Source organism: Mustela putorius, unplaced genomic scaffold (genome assembly GCF_011764305.1).
Source record: "Mustela putorius furo isolate JIRA1106 unplaced genomic scaffold, ASM1176430v1.1 tig00003853_pilon_pilon_pilon, whole genome shotgun sequence".
Classification (NCBI taxonomy): Eukaryota; Metazoa; Chordata; class Mammalia; order Carnivora; family Mustelidae; genus Mustela; species Mustela putorius.
In genome coordinates, this window is record NW_025422005.1 from 85,153,096 (window position 1) to 85,169,082 (window position 15,987).

Below are 15,987 nucleotides of genomic sequence, written 5' to 3' on the forward strand. Positions count from 1 at the left end.
GCGGAGTGCTTGAAAGATTTGCTAATAGGAGGCTGGGCCGGAGATCTGAGGTATTAAGAGAGTGTGTGTGTGTGTGTGTGTGTGTGCGCTCGCGCGCTCAAGAGTTTAGGAGAACGTGGGTGAGGGCGAGAGAGAGACGGAGACGAAAAATCTAAGAAGGCTTAGTGGGTGCAGAAAAGGGGGCGCCGGCGCATCCTTGCCAGTGAAGCCGAAAGAGCGCCCTTCCCGACATCCACTCCCTACTCCACCGTTTCATTCATAAGTTTCTGGTCTGGAGGCCCCGCCCGGCTCCCCTGGGCCCAGAGCCCCGTTTCCTGTACAGCAATTGGAGGACGGCAACAAAGCCTTAGCAACCGGCTCCTAGTGACCCGCGGGGCGCCTGGTAACTGGGGCGCGGGGCCCGCACCGAGAAAGGAGCGGGGCTGTCCCTTTAAGGGATGGCCGCAGAGCCGTGAAAGTGGAGGGGGCTGAGGGAGGGCGGGGAGGAAGGTCTGAGGGCGGACCTAGGGGGAGGAGGAGGAGGAAGAGTTGCTGCTGAAAGGAGGTGGCGAAGGAGGAGCCGGAGCAGCTGCTGCCAGCCGGCGGGCACCAGAGTCCTGCCCGCTGTCGCACGAGTAGCCACGGGCGCGATCGGGGCCAGACGTCTCCTCCTCCATGATCACTTTGGGAGCGGGGGGAAGACTTTGCCCGGCTGGGAGAGCTGGTCTGCGTTTCCCTGGCGCCGCGGCGGCGGAGCAGCGGCAGGAGCCGGGTCCGAATCGGAGCGGCCACAGCCTGGGGCGTGTGCGCCCCGCGCGGAGCGGGCTCGGGTTCCCCACGGAATGTCCCCGGGGCGCCCCGCGCGCTGACCCCCCAGCCGCCTCCGCCTTCGGCGCCTGCTGCCTCTCTCGGGCGGGCTCGGTGTTCGGGACTGCAAGCTTCCCGGCTCCTGGGCAGTGGGGAAGCCCCCGGGGGCGGGTGACCTCAGCTGGCCACGACCTAGTCCTCCCCCGTGCGTATCTCGCTTAAGATGGCAGCGGAGTCAGGGGAACTAATCGGGGCTTGCGAGTTCATGAAAGGTGAGCAGCAGCCGCCCCGCATCCTCCAACCCTCCCTCGCCCCCAACTCTTCACTTCTACCCCTACGTCCCAACCGCTGTCTCCGGCTTTCCCCGGGCCCCTGGTGTCCTGCAGCCGCTGCGCGCGCTCTCGTCCCCTCTCTGTACTACCTTCTCCCCGAGGACCCCCTGCTTCCGGCTTCTCTGTCTTTCTTGCGTCCCTGGTTCCCTCTGCAGCTCCCTCGGATGGCCTTCCCGCCCGGTAATGGGACAGCGCCGGTTTCGGTCCGGCTTCTGCACACAGCAGCCCGTGGGGATCCTGCTCCTGTTGATTTTTTCCGTCTCCTTTATCCTGCTCTTGATCGCCTCGGTTTTCGGGACACCCCCCCCAGTCACACCTCCCTGTCTCTTCCTCCCTTCCTCTTCTTGAAGTCTTCGGAGCTGCAGGCTCGCCTCTCTTCCCCTTCCGCAGCTGCTGAGGTCTGGAGATGTCTGAGCCAAACTTGCATCTCCAGTTCTACGGGTACCCCCAGCTTCTGTCCGCTCCTGCTGGCCTGAAACTGGGGAGATGTGGGAACTCTGCCCCCACCCCCAGCCCCTAGCTGAGTGTCTCATTTGGGTCCCCTTCTCACCTCTCTGTTGTGCTCTTGGGTCTCTGGGTTTCTGGGAGAGATCAGGTTTCTGCAAGAATTCCACGTGTTACTGGGGTCTTTAAATAATGGGTAGCAGTTATTATTTTGATCTTTCGTGTATTATCACCACTCTCCACGTTCAGCTGCCCTACTTCTCATATGTTTTCTCCCGTCTTTTAAACTTGTCTTTCAGATCGATTATATTTTGCTACTTTAAGGAATAGACCAAAAAGCACTGTAAATACCCACTATTTCTCCATCGATGAGGAGCTGGTCTATGAAAAGTAAGTTTCTATTTTTTTTTTTTTCTCAATCTTTTAGCCTGTTGGCTCTTTGGTGAGGGAACCCTATGCACCTTTATGGCAGTTTTAGTCACGCCCCCACCCCCCCCAAGTGGTGTAAGTCACAATACCATTTTTTAAAGACTCAGGTGCTTGGGGAGAGGTGCAGGCAAAGTTAACGTAATGTGAACCTGTCACCACCCCACTCCTTTTAAACCTTTGTATTAGCTCTTCTTGCCACCACCACAAATTGCAACTTTCTGTTACCTAACACTCCCCAGAGTAGGACCAGGGAGACTCTCTGTCCTTGCTAGCCGCTGTAATTGGCCTGTGAATCAGCCAGGGAGTATTTATGGGGCACCCACAGAGTACAGGGAAGTGTGTGTATTAGGAGCACTTCAGCTTTCCAGTTCACAAGGCTTCTGTTGTCTCGCAGGATGTTTTTGTTTCTGCAGCTCGTTTTTGGAAAGTGGGACATGTTTGCCTGGAGGTAGCTGTACCCACGTCTTATCTATGAGTAAGGTTTTACCTGTGTGAGAAATTATTGGGTGATTTTCTTTGGGTGCCCCCAAGCTTCAGAGTATTACTTTCTTTGTCTTTGAGGAAGTGGTATGGGAGTGCTGATTTACTTTCTTCGGTTACTTTGCCTCTGTGGGATTAGGATTTGAGAGTGTAAAATAAGAATAGGGAACTGTTTTCTGTGAAAAGCAATTAATTTACAGGGAAAGGATTATCTTAGTACTTTTAAGGGCAGTAAAAATTTAATTAAAGAGAGATAAACCTCCACTCAATAAAAGCAACAGATAATAAAGAATAGGAAGGCTGAACTGACTTGAATGTGTTCTCCTTAAAAGAGCTGGTGTTGCAGAGTAGTCCAATATATTTTAACTTAAACATTTTAATTTGACTTTTGTTGTTTAACCAAACATGCAATTACATGAACAGAGTTTAATGAACCATAGTGAGCTTCCTCGGACTTGTCACCTTAAAAGGGATTTTGGCTGATCTGCCTAAGGATTTGTAGGTACCACCCAGGCATTTGAGGAGTGAAAGTATTCTCCACTTTTAGGAGCATTATCTTTTATTTGAGGGCAAACCATCTTTAACTGTCCCTTCACCATAGGGATTCTTGAAACTGGGGTCTTGGGGAATTTCTCCTAGTGGTGCTGGAGGCAGGATGCTTCTTGAATGGCTGAAGGCTGAAGTGGGAATGAAAGAGCCCTTTGCTGCTGCTTATGAATGCCCAGAGAGTTGCGGCTGCAATGAGGTCTAAATCCGTGGTGTCAGATTACAGCTCTGCCCCTAGACAGAATGGAGGACTGCCGGGCCTGCTCCCTGACCCGGGGTACCTGGATGACATCACTGCTGTTTATTGAGTGTGCACTCTGTTGTTGGCAATGTGCATTGTTGTGGCTTTGTTTTCATGAGGTTAGGGTTTGGGGACCTCTTGTGCGTCTGAGGGTAGGGACTGTGGATGTGTCACGGTGTTCCATTCTGTAGTGACTGACATGCCGGAGGCAGTTAATATATCACGGAACAAGCTTCTGTTGTTGAGGTCTGAGTTACCTCTTTAGGGATGGCTAAGTGGTAGATCTAGCAGGAATTGGCCTTTAACCACTAAACACAGTTGCTGGATGGTTTTTTGATTGTGGTATTGAGCATATGTGAGGAACTGTTTTTGTGTATTTTAGGATAGGGTGACAAATCCCATTCCTCCTACATTTATTCTACTGTATTTCTGGTGTCTTATAAAGAAAGACTCGCTGGAGAGACCATCCCATTTCTATTATAAGTTTCGATGTCTTCTGAAACTATGATGAGGACTCCAGTATGGGCAGAGCATACATTTCTCTTGGTTTGGACTTGCCCAGCTGCCTTGCCACAGCGGTGGCCATGGTTCTGATTAGCCGTGATTCCATCTTTTTTGTGACCCCCCCCCAACATATTACTCATGGCTAGGTGCTGGAGAGTATGGCGATGATGAATGCACATAGGACCTTTGAGGAGCCACAAGCCTATAGGGAGAATGACAGTAGTGCAGTGAGCAGTACAGATAGAGAACTGTCTTCAGGTTAACATAGGCCCTGTGCTAAGAGGAGTTCCCAGGCAGGTGGAAGCACATTTGGTTGAAGTGTTTAGAAAAGGGCTTCCTGGAGGACTTACAGTTGGCTTGAAGGATGGACAGAGTTTTATCAGGAGAGATCCCAGAAACAAGAAAGCAAGGATGAGAAAGGAGGCTCCAGAGTGGGGTCAGGGACTAGTAAGTCCCCCAGTTTACCTGGTATGTATTCAGGTCCCATGGGGGTGTGCATTACGAAGTTGAAAGGTTAGCAGGGTGTAGACTGAATGGCGGGGTGGGGATCTGCCGTTTCATTGGAAGCCTTTGGACTCCTGCATGGTTTTGGGGAAGTCCATGGTATGACCAGAATGGAGCTAATGGCAAGTAATAGCAAACATTTACTGAGTGTTTAAATGTATGCTAGGTGCTGTTCTAGGTGTCCCACAACTTTTTGTTTTCACAACAATTCCATGATGCCGGCGCTGTTATCATCCTTAGTGTGCAGAGATGATGAGAGTTAGGATACAGAGAGTTTAGGTAACTTACCCAAGGTCACAGAATGAAGACGTAGCAGAGCTGGAATTGAAAACCAGACCCTCTGGTTCTGAAATACGTATATCTTCTCTCAAAAAGTTAATATTATAGTATCATCTAAGATGGGTTAGTGGAAGTAGAAGCCCACTTAGAAAAATTCTAGAATGTTCAAGGGGAAGAAATAAAGGCCTAGAGTAGGATTGGTGGCAGTGGTGGTAAAAAGAAGAGCTCTGAATCCATGTGACTGGCAACAGATTAGGTGGGTGAGTTGGGGGTTGCTGAGGCAAAAGAGGAGGCAAAGAAGTCCTTAAGACTACCTCGGTCCCAGAGAGCCTGCCGGGGCCATTCATTGAGCAAGTAGTAGTGTGGAAGAATTGGGATTAATAGGGACATCAGGCATTCCATTTTGATCATGTTGAATTTAAGGAATTTAAGGGTTATTACATAGACTTGACGTTCTTAAATTTGGGGAGTTTTCCCCAAAGAGTTGATAAAACTGCGAGAATGGTGTGATTTGGGGGAAGACAGAGGAGATGTCAAAGTCCGTATTTCACAGGCAAGGCTAGGAAGAGAGGAGCAAGGGAAGAGGAAATAGAGAAAGAGGTGGACAAACGGTGGAGAGAGAGAAGAAAAGAAAGAGGGGCAGAGGCCTGGGAATTCATCGTGGCAGCACTGCTGCTTTGGGAAGGGTAGGGCTTCTACAAAGCCCCTGGAAGCATGTATAGTAACCTGTGTTCTCTCTGTGGAGGATGTCCTGTGGGGAGAAAAGTCTTGACCGTCAAATCATACTGTACACCTCTCCAGGGAAAGGAGTGTGTTTATATACATTATCACACAGGCCTTATACAGCCTTATAACTGTGTACTTACTCACTGAACATATAAATGAAATGCCACCTCTCTGGCTAAATTATCACCTTGGAAATGCAACTATTATTTTTGAATCAGGAAGTAGACTCTAAATATTAGGCTGTCGGTCCCCTGGACGCAGCTGTGTTTTGCACAGGTGGTTAGTTAGTTCTAAGAGGAATGATAGCACTCCATGATTGTAATGGCAACCTTCTGAGAAGCCGGTAGAGAAGATTTAACAGAGTAGCACCATGAGGTAAGGTGATTTATTAGAAATGAAAGTCTGACTTTTCTTTTTTTTTTTTTTTTTTTTTTTTTTTTTTTTTTTTTTTTTTTTGAAAGTCTGACTTTTCTGTGTGATTTTAATACAGAATTTATCACCTTAATATAAAGGCCTGAGCAGTTTTAGTAAAATATGGTTGATAAGAAAGCCATACATTTATCCTTGGGTTACGATTTCACAGATCAGGATTAAAATTAGAGTATAGGCTAACACACCCATGGGACAAAAATAGCCCAATAAAAAGGGAGCCTTTCAAAGATTTATCTGTATTTGATTAAGCTACAAATAACACGCAGCTCTCCAGAAAGGCTAATTCTTTGGGTTTTGGAATGGGGCCCTGTAATCCAAATAGAGGCTTACTTTTTATAACTTGGCTCACATATTTTTGGCTCAAAAGTTAGCGAGATGAAATATGTTAATTGTTGTAACCTTTGTATGCCCCTCCTGACTATGATGATGGGAACAGGGTTGGATGTTAACACATGGAAAGCGAGTTTGCTGTGAAGGATCGTGTAGAGGGTCTGCATTTCCAGCCTTGTCCACTTTTATCTTTCCTCTCACTATGTTTGCAAAGGAAAGGTATTGAGAATGCAGGAGAGAACTTTTCATGGACATACTCTGGGGACTGAATATTAAGCAGTTTCTGAAGTGACTTGAAGCATTTCGCCCACTGTTTTAGTATGGAAGAATGAGCAGCCTCTAATGAGGACTAATTAGCTCAATTGAAGATTTAAATAATTTAAAATGTTCAGTTTTCATTTAAACTCTATTAAGGCACCCTGATATTAATGCAGCCAGGGATTCTTGGGTAAATAATGTATAGAAGAATGATTTCTTTTATAGTCTATAGAAGAGGTATGAGTCAGAATGTGGATTAGGACATCTTTGAGAGAAATACAGAAAAACTTCCCTTGCCTGGAAATATTTGTGGGAATGGAGTGAGAAGGAACTCTTTTTATTTTTGATTTTTGTTTTCAATTTAGTATGTGGCAGGGGTGCCTGGGTGGCACAGTCCTTTGGGTGACTGTCTCTTGGTTTTGGCTTGTGTTGTGATCTCAGGGTCATGAGATCAAGCCCCTTTTCAATTCTGTGCTGAGAGAGGAGGTGGGTGGAATTTCTCTTTCTCCCTCTGCCTCTGCCCCTCCTGCTCGTGCTCTCTCTCTAAAATAAATAAATCCAAGATATTTCAAATAATATGGCAAGTAGGTTAATTTAATGGAAAGGCTAATGCTTTTTATGGACATGCTCAAATATATGATCTTATAGCATCTTAGGGCCATCATTTGGTGCCCCAGCTCTCATTATCAGTTGCTATGATAGTGAAAGAAGAGGAGATATAGTTGAATTTTGGAATAAAAAGCAAATCATAACAATAGCTTACATTTATAGTCCCGTGCCAGGTAGTGTTCTTGTGCTCTGTATGCATTCACTCAGGCTTCAGAAGAACCCTAGGTGCCATTATTATGACCATTTTAGAGATGAGGAAGCTGAGGCTCAGAGGTCACTGAGCTATAGTTAAGTTGTTGAGCTGGGATTTAGGCTGTGGGTAATTGGCCCTGGAGTTCATGATCTTAGGCTTCTAGCAAGCTCCCAGTTGTCTTGAGCTGGAGGCTGGTGGGAAGGGTGCAGAAGGGCTTCGCCCCTCCCTGGCAGGCCTGGCCCTTCTAACTTGAGCGGCGATGGCTTTGGTTAGAAGTGAGCTGCTGACAGTGTGAGCACCGCCTTTATGTCTAGGCCGTATCTAGGAATATGTGCTGGTAATGAAAATGATTTTTCCACTTCCACTTTTGTGGGTGTAATTTTGCTTCCCCCCCCCCTTCAGTGGACTAAATAAATTAATAAATAAATTGAATTAATTATCATTCCATATTAATAAGATGGATGAAAACAAAAGAAGCCCAGCTTCTGAAAACTTCTTTTGCAGGCTGTCTAGTGAAATGTTGTTGGTTCTTAACTGTTGTAAGATATAATCGTTTCTACATAGCATTCTCCTAAAAACTCAGAAAGAAAACTCTAGCTTTAAAAGATGACGTGTTTACCCCTTTCTTCTCCCTTTCTCCTTTCTTCCATCCTAATTTTGCAAAAATAACCCAGCAGTGTTCAGTGCTACTTTTCTTCTCCTCTATTTTGAACATGTAAGTTTTAGGTGTGTATGTATGTGTATGTGTATATATAACCACCAAGAGTACCACATAGTATATGTGATGAGGAAATGCACATTTCTGTGTATACATGAACCAGCCAGTTCTCAATTCAGTGGCATACTAGAATCAAATTTTACTTTCTAGGTATTGATTTAATTGAATACTTGCTGTGCACTGATGGTGCAATCTGTTGGGCGGCCAACTCTTGGTTTCAGCTCAGGTCGTGATTTCAGGGTCATGGGGTTGAGTCCCGAGTCAGGCCTCCCACTCAGTGTGGAGTCTGCTTGAGTTTTTCTCTCCTTCTGCCCCTCTCCCCTGAGTGTGTGTTCTCTCTAGAATAAATAAATAAATCATTAAAAACATACTTGCTGTTTTGACTTATTAGACCTTCATAGTGGGTAGTCTATCTGTAATCTTCATAAGGACAAATTATGATTCAGTTCTTTCAGTTTGCTTGAGATGAGCCTGACAAAAACACAAAATTTAACTAAGGTGCTACGGACTCAGTTAAAACTCAGTGCGGTCTTGATCAGGCGGCCAACAGAGGGATCCAAATGGCTGTCGGAGTGTCCAATGGGGAGCTGTCTGCCGTCCAAGTTCTTTCTATGCCAAATCACCATGGGGCGGCTTCATTATTTTGTTTGAAGTAGATTCCTAAGGCATCAGATGTTCTCATTTGTAAGTTCATAAACACATTCCAAAGCCTGAAGCAAATGACTTTTACTTACCCACAGCTTTAATACACCTTTGTGCCTAAAAGAAAAGGAAAAGAAAAAAGACCCTTGACGCATTTTCATAGGAAGTGAAAAAAAAGAAACTTAAAACTTAGAAATGGTTGGAAATTGCTGGAGAAGGAACCACCATTTAGGTGAGCTAGCTTTCAGTGTGGAGTTCTGGGCTAAAGCTTTGGGGGTACACAAATATATAAGGCAGTGAATACAAACATAGTGAAGGGCAAAATATGGCAAAAGCTGCAAAGGTATTTTTTAGGAATCCAAGAGACATGGAGATTATTACCACCCAGGGTGATAACTTCCTAGAGGGGTTTGAACTGGCTTTCGAAGGGCACAGAAGAGCAAAGAGTGTATTTTACCATCTCTGTGAGGACATGTACTACCTGTTTTTGTTTACCATTATATATATCCCTACAACCCAGCACGGTGCCTGACGCACAGCTGGTGCTCAAGAAATTTTAGCTGAATGAATGAATGAGCAGAAGAGGAAGGAAAGAAAGTAGAGATTCCAGTGTTTGGAGTTAGCAAGATTCTCTTAGGTGAGGCAAAATGTTTGAATGCATAGAGGTCCCCGGTGAGGTTGGACACATAGTTGGAGACTACATGGTAGAAAACCATTTGGACCTCTGTTGTGCGGGTTTATCAGTGGCAGAGAGCTCTGGTTTAGGCTGGGAAGTGGGGTCTGGTTAGGCTGTGGGAGGACTGAATTACGGTTGTAGCAGTGGGAACAGAAAGGCCAGAGGGAGAACAGGGGGAAGAAGCTAGAAGGGATGGATTGACTGTATTTGGGATTGACCAGGTCAGGGAGGGGGGTGGTGAGGAATTGAATATGTATGTTTAAGATTTCTGGTCTGGATGACTGGGACGAAGAGATACATTATAGTAGGCAATTATGTAAATCGGAGAAAGGTTTGCCTTTTTAGTGCTTGGTTTTGTTTTGGGAATAGGGAAAGGAAGTAAAAGGGGGGTTTACAATGAAAGTAAAAGGAGGAATCTTTGTCTTTTGTGATCTTTAAGGAGAAAACAGACAATGCTTGCTCAGGAGTTTTAGATATTTACTTGTTTAAAAACTGAGAAGGTGGATGGGACAGTCAGAAGTTCCTTTCTGACTCCCTGATTTGAACTGGGCTTTCTAAGCTATGTGTCAAATTCATTGTTTCTTTAAAAACAAAAAAACTTTTTTTGAGCTTTACTTTGAATTTACCTAAGAAAAAAAAACCTTGAATTTTGGGGGATCTGGGTGACTCAGTGAGTTAAAGCCTTTGCTTTCGGCTCAGGTCATGATCGCAGGGTCCTGGGATCGAGTCCTGTATCGGGTTCTCTGCTCAGCAGGGAGCCTGCTTCCTTTCTTCTCTCTCTGCCTGTCTCTGCCTACTTGTGGTCTCTCTCTGTCAAATAAATAAATAAAATCTTAAAAAAAAACCAACAAAAAACTTGAATTTTGTTAATCCTCTAAGTACTTCCAGGACCACAAAGAATCAGATGTTGAATGAGAACCATCAAAATATCACCTTATCTATTGAAAGTATGTACTGTTTATTTCTGGTTCTGACAACTTGGAAACATCTGGTGAATGATCACAGTTCTTTGTAATTGACAGTGAGTTCCTTTATAAGAAATAGTGTGTGTGAATTATAGTTTTTGAATAAAATGTTTTTTTTTAAAGATTTTATTTATTTGAGAGAGAGAGAGAGAGAGAGAGAATGAGCAGTGAGAAGGGCAGAGGGAGAGAGAGAAAGAGAGAAACAGACTCCCTGATGATGTAGGGCTCCATGACAGGACCCCAGGATCATGACCTGAGCCAAAGGCAGAGGCTCAACCAACTAAGAGCCCCTGAATAAAATGTTTCATGTGTTAATCTATACACTTTAATATTTTGGTCTTAAAGCTGTTCACATCCTATTGATGAAGAATTTGCTGGTTTGGACTTGTTCTTTGGTTATAAAATTCAATTTTGTTTTGGAGAACCAGGAAAGATGGTTTATTTCACATTTGTTCTCCTTGGTGGGTATGTTCTAGTAATGCATTTATCTGGTTGTGTTTGGGAATGTGGCATTCCAGGGAGGCAGCTCTTACGAGTCAGTTGGGAAATCACATCTTGGAATATGAAAACAGTTTTATAATTTGTGGAACTTTTCTAAGGTTGAATCTGTATTTCCACCTTCTTGAAGAGTTTACTGCTTATGATTTACCTTTTGTTTTTCTGTAATACTCAGACTCTATTACTATAAGTTCATTGGTTGTACAGTTTCACTGTAATTCAGGGATGGTTTTAGCTGCTTCTAAGGAATGAAGGGCTCTCGGTTTATGTAGCAGATGGTGCCTGTTTGCTAAACATCTTGTTATCTTTTAGTGGTTTTAATTTATTCAGTCAGTTTTTATTGATAGCTAACTACTAGGAGTACAGTACATTTTAGGTGCTGCTTACTATTGGGTTAGCTATTGACATTACTATCAGTGTAGCCGCCCCTAATCACTTCCTCCTCTCTATGGTCTTATGAGTCTAATATAGTATGGATGTAGAAACCAGACATCATATTTTATTGGCCTTTGGTACAAAGTAAGACTAAATAGACCCTGTGTGAGAATGGAACTTTCTTATAAACATGGCTAAAGGGCGTGGATTTTGGGGCACCTGTGTGGCTCAGTTGGTTAAGCATCTACCTTTGGCCCAGGTCATGATCCTACGGTTCTGGGATCTAGCCCCACATTGGGCTCTCTGCTCAGCAGGGAATCGTCGTCTTCTCCCTCTTTCTCGGTGCTCTCTCCCCATCTCTCAAATAAATAAATAAATAAATAAATAAATAAAATCTTAAAAAAAAGAAAGGGCATGGATTTTGTGGCAGGCTTTAGAAGAAACAGTATGACTTTGTTTATTGGCTCACTTATAATTCTCATTTTTATTCCAGATTGGGATTTCTGAATTGGGGATCCTTGAATAACTGATTTATTTATTCATTCATTTTTTTTTCTTTCTCCCTCCCTCCCTTTCTTTCTTTCTTTGCCTGCCTGCCTGCCAGCCAGAGGGGGAGAAGGGGGGAGGGGCAGAGGGAAAGGGAGAGAGAGAATCTCAAGCAGGCTCCATGCTTGGTGCAGAGTTGGACATGGGGCTCGATCTCACGACCCGGAGATCATGACCTGAGCTGAAATCAAGAGTCAGCTTCCTCACTGACGGAGCCACCCAGGTGCCCCAAATAACTGATTTCTTACTGTATACATTTCTCTTTTTTTTAAGAGGGCATGGTATTGATACAGCATTTACATTAGTCTTGGTAGTCAGTTATTGATTCTCTGCAGCTGGATTAATCCGAAATGTTAAAGACTTTTTTTTCCCCTAAATATGAGATAAAAAGGTTTTAAAAAGGCCTCTTCTAGGAAGCTGTGAAGGATGGGCTTGTAAAAGAGTGCCTTTCCTGTTCTGATAGCCCCTAACCGACTTTGCACCTGTTTCACAAGCCCCAAGCAGATTGGCTGCCACTCTAGAAAACCCCGAAAATAAAGGCTTAGGATGATTTTAATATGGCAAAACTCTCAGAACTGAAGGGGCTGCTAGGACAAAAGGAATTGGGGCGATGTATAGTCAGGATGAATCTTTTCAGACTGGGGGTTACTTCTGGAGCAGGCCACCTGGGGAGCTAGCCGGTGGTAAAGATACAGGCTGAAGCGGGGTGATGGGGCTGGACTCTAGACCTTTCCCGGCAGCAGAGAGGTGGGCCATCCTGCTGTTCTCCTTCCCCTTTACTGCCTTTATGTCTTAGGTCATTTTTGTTAATTTTGTCCAGTTAGTTTTATTATGTGACCATCGATAAACAAAATGTAATACCTGATATCTCTCCCCACATTAATCTGGTGTATGGCTTAGAAGGATTAAATGGAAACAGGCAGGGTTTTTGCAGATGAACCAACCACATCTCAGTCGTTCATTCCTTACTCAGTCATCTCTGTGTCAGGTGCTAGGGATGTAACATGACAGTGAGCACATTCAAACCCAGCTCCAGGTTCCTGGAGCTTCTATGGTCCAGTGGGCCGTAGGGAGGATATTGGTCCAATATTCAGACATAGGATTATTTGTAAGTACTCTGAAGGAGAGAGCTAAGAAGCACATAACAATGGAGCCTGGCCTGTGGGGGTGGGGTGGGAGCGTAGAGGGATATGTGAAGTGGGGTGAGGCCCGAGGTGGGTGTGGGATCAGGGAAGTCTCTGAGGAAGTGTGAGTAGAGCTGACACCTAAAGGGTAGGTAGAAGTTAATTAGGCCTGGGAGGGTGAATGTGCTAACGGCCTGAGGCAGGGACTAAAAGAAATAGCTTGGCTGGAGCTTACTAGTATTAAAACCAGGAAGATGAAGCCCCGAAGAGAGAGAGAGAGAGGTAGGGGCTGCACCAGCCTGGGCCTCACAGGCAAGTATGAAGGTTTTGCTTTTAATTCCAAGTGTTTAGAGGGGTAATATGATCTTCACTGGGTTTTAGAGTAATTGTTTTCCTTTCCTTAAAAAAAAAAAAGATTTTATTTATTTATTATTTGGGAGAGAGAGAGAGATTGAGAGAATGAATAGGAGGAGGGGCAGAGAGAGAAGCAGACTCCTTGCACATTTGGTCTTAAAGAGTGGAGAGCCCGACGTGGGCCTCGATCCCAGGACCCTGGAATCATGACCTGAGCCGAGGCAGACACTTAACCGACTGAGGTGTCGAGGCACCCAATTATTTTCCTTTTCAAGGCCTTCGTTGCTTTATGAAATGTGAGGAGGGTACAGGGCATCAGTCATCATTCTGTCTTCTATCAAAGCTGTGCGTATGCTGTCTGCGTAGTCCTCTCTCCCTCAGTATCTGCCATTGAATAGAGTTAACTTATACTGCTTGAGAATGTTTCTGTGGGAGTGAATTTTAATTTTGCCAGTGCATTCCTGAAGAAATCTCCTATTGTTTTTATTACTGTGAGCCTCAGAGGGGGGTTTTCATTAATTGACTTTCTCCAAAGAGGGAAGTCACAGAACAGGAGACTCTGATGCTGGAAGCTTCCTTGATACCATCTAGTCTGTTGTTTGGCTTTAGGGCAAAGTGGCAACACTAACCTATTTTACAGCAGCAGCAAGGCCTTGTTCCTTGCCCCAGGGAGGGAAGGTACTAAGCAGAGAAAACTTTATCATATTTCCGGTGTTGTGGACTTTCCTAAAAACCCAGAATAATGTACCAAAGACCAGGAGTCAGAGTCGATACTGGCATTCTCCCCTTCCTTTACGATCTCAACAAATGTCAAACTTTATGCAGGCAAATAAATGGTAATGAGATCAAACTTGCTACCTTATGAAGCCACTTTGTGGTCTGTGGGTTTGTTCCCCAGCTGTGCAGAAAGCCCAGTGAATTTCAGGGAGGAAACTGAGGTTCTTCCCCTTCTTTGAGAAGATATTCTGAAGGAAATGTACCCAGACTCAACATACAGGGAGGGTGGAATGCATCCATTAGGGCCTGTAGCCCTTGGGAAACATGTGAACTGTTGAGTGGGTTTGACCAATATGTGTAACTATAGAGTCATAGACTCTTTTTTCTTTTTTAAAGATTTTATTTATTTATTTTTGGAGAGAGAGTGCAAGTGAGAAAGAACATGAGCAGAGGGGAAGGGAGGGACAGAGGGAGAGGGAAAGGAGAGGGAAAAGCAGACTCCCTGATAGCAGCCTGACAGGGGACTTGATCCCAGGACTCTGGGATTATGACCTGAGCAGAAGGCAGATGCTTAACCAACTGAGCCACCCAGATGCCCTAGAATCTTAGATTCTTTCGACTCTAGTATATATGCATACACACACACACACACACACACACACACACACAAACACACACAGAGTATATATTATATCTAATAGCCTATAATGTATATAATAGCTAGAAAGCTGGTATATGATATGATATGATATGATAAAACATTTGGAAAGAACTTTAGAAGCCTTAATTCAGCAGCTTCATCTGAGATGAAGATGTGGAATCCCATAAGGCACCAGCCCAGAGACACTGAGTGATCAAGTTGGGATTTGAACCCCTTGCTTCCCAGTGGTCTTTAGTTTTCTGTCAGACTCTATATGACTGACATGGAGCTAGGGAGTTTCTCTGATGTGCCATCTCTCTTCCCTGGAAGTCAATGTCAGTGTGTGGTTTGTTATGCTATAAGGGCTTGAATGTAAGCCTTGAGTTATAAGGGCTTCGCAGTGTACTTTGATCTTAGATTAGTGTTTGCTGAGTAGTTGAAGCCTTTTTGAAATTTGATTATTATGAGTTTCAGCCATATTAAGAACTTCATCATCCCACTGGAGGGGTGTGGATAATATTCCAGTTATAGAGGAAATAATAGGTGGTGCGTAGAGCCTACGGGTTGCACTGATTAATGCCACCAAAATTTTATACATATTCACACATATATAAAATCTCACTGTACTTTGGAGGTACTTACTGTATATAATCTCATATAATCTCACTGTACTTATGCTACTCAGCATTTATCACACTGTGATAATGTTTATTTGTCTTTTCATTAGTTGGTGAGCTCCTTTGAAGTAGGGAATAGCAGTCTGCAGGCTTTCAGTAAATATTTGAGTAAGTGAGTGAATGAATAGACAAAAACTGTCAGCAGTGCTGGTAAAAAATTGAAGAGTTGGTATGCCTTACAATAATCTTATGGAATTTTTCCATCCTATTTATAAAGAAGTTAAACAGTTTTTTTGTGGGGGCACCTGGGGGCACCTGGATGAGCATCTGACTCTTGGTTTTGGCTCAGATCATGATCTTAGGGTTGTGAGATTGAGCCCCATGTCGGGCTCCACATTCAGTGTGGAGTGTCTGCTCAAGATGATCTCTCCCTCTCCTTCCCCTCTTGCCCCTCTCCCAAATAAATAAAATTAAATTTTTTTTTTTGCATTGTCAGCACTCTGATGAATATACTAATTTACAGTGCCTGACCCAGAGTAGGTGGTCATAAACTTTGTGGAATGAATGAGTGCTGCTTGGATCATGGTTTATCTTTTTGCTGAGGAGTTGAAAATTTTTAGATGAATCTTTTGATACATAGAATAAGATACGATAGTGCTTTAAGGAACAGTTTTTCTGAGAATGTACCCACTTAAATTAGAGTTTGTTTGTAAAACCAAACACAAAATAATGATATGTCATACACTTCATAAGTCTATGAGAAGAGTTAGACATTTTGGGTATAACCAAAGGTCTTCTAGGCCCAATTTATATTTTACTTCACATCTGTAGGACCAGCACTATGGATGTTAGGTGACCCTGTGGGTATTGGGTGACCCTATGGGCAGTGGATGACCCTGGTAAACGATTGCTCTGATCTTGGGCTCCCATTTCTTTTTTTCTTCCCAGAAGGAGATGATTCTCCCTTCCCTACTTGCAAGACTCCACAATTCTTTGAACTTCTTTCCTTTTGAAACAGGAAA

At 44.1% G+C, this 15,987-nt stretch overlaps 1 protein-coding gene across 4 annotated transcripts in view; it reads left to right on the forward strand.

Annotated features, from left to right (window-relative positions):
* The first annotated feature begins 441 nt into the window (after window positions 1-441).
* Window positions 442-15,987, forward strand: part of CDC14A (cell division cycle 14A) — a 174,130-nt gene continuing 158,584 nt past the window's right edge. Inside the window, exons 1-2 of one of the 4 annotated variants that reach the window (XR_006601838.1) lie at window positions 442-1,058; window positions 1,862-1,952. Coding sequence is in view for 1 of the 4 variants with exons in the window: in XM_004775179.3 (XP_004775236.1) it covers window positions 1,010-1,058; window positions 1,862-1,952 (140 nt within the window). In the remaining 3 variants the exon portion in view is untranslated. The remainder of the gene's footprint in view (window positions 1,059-1,861; window positions 1,953-15,987) is intronic. The other 3 variants (XR_006601837.1, XR_006601836.1, XM_004775179.3) reach the window with 3 other exon arrangements.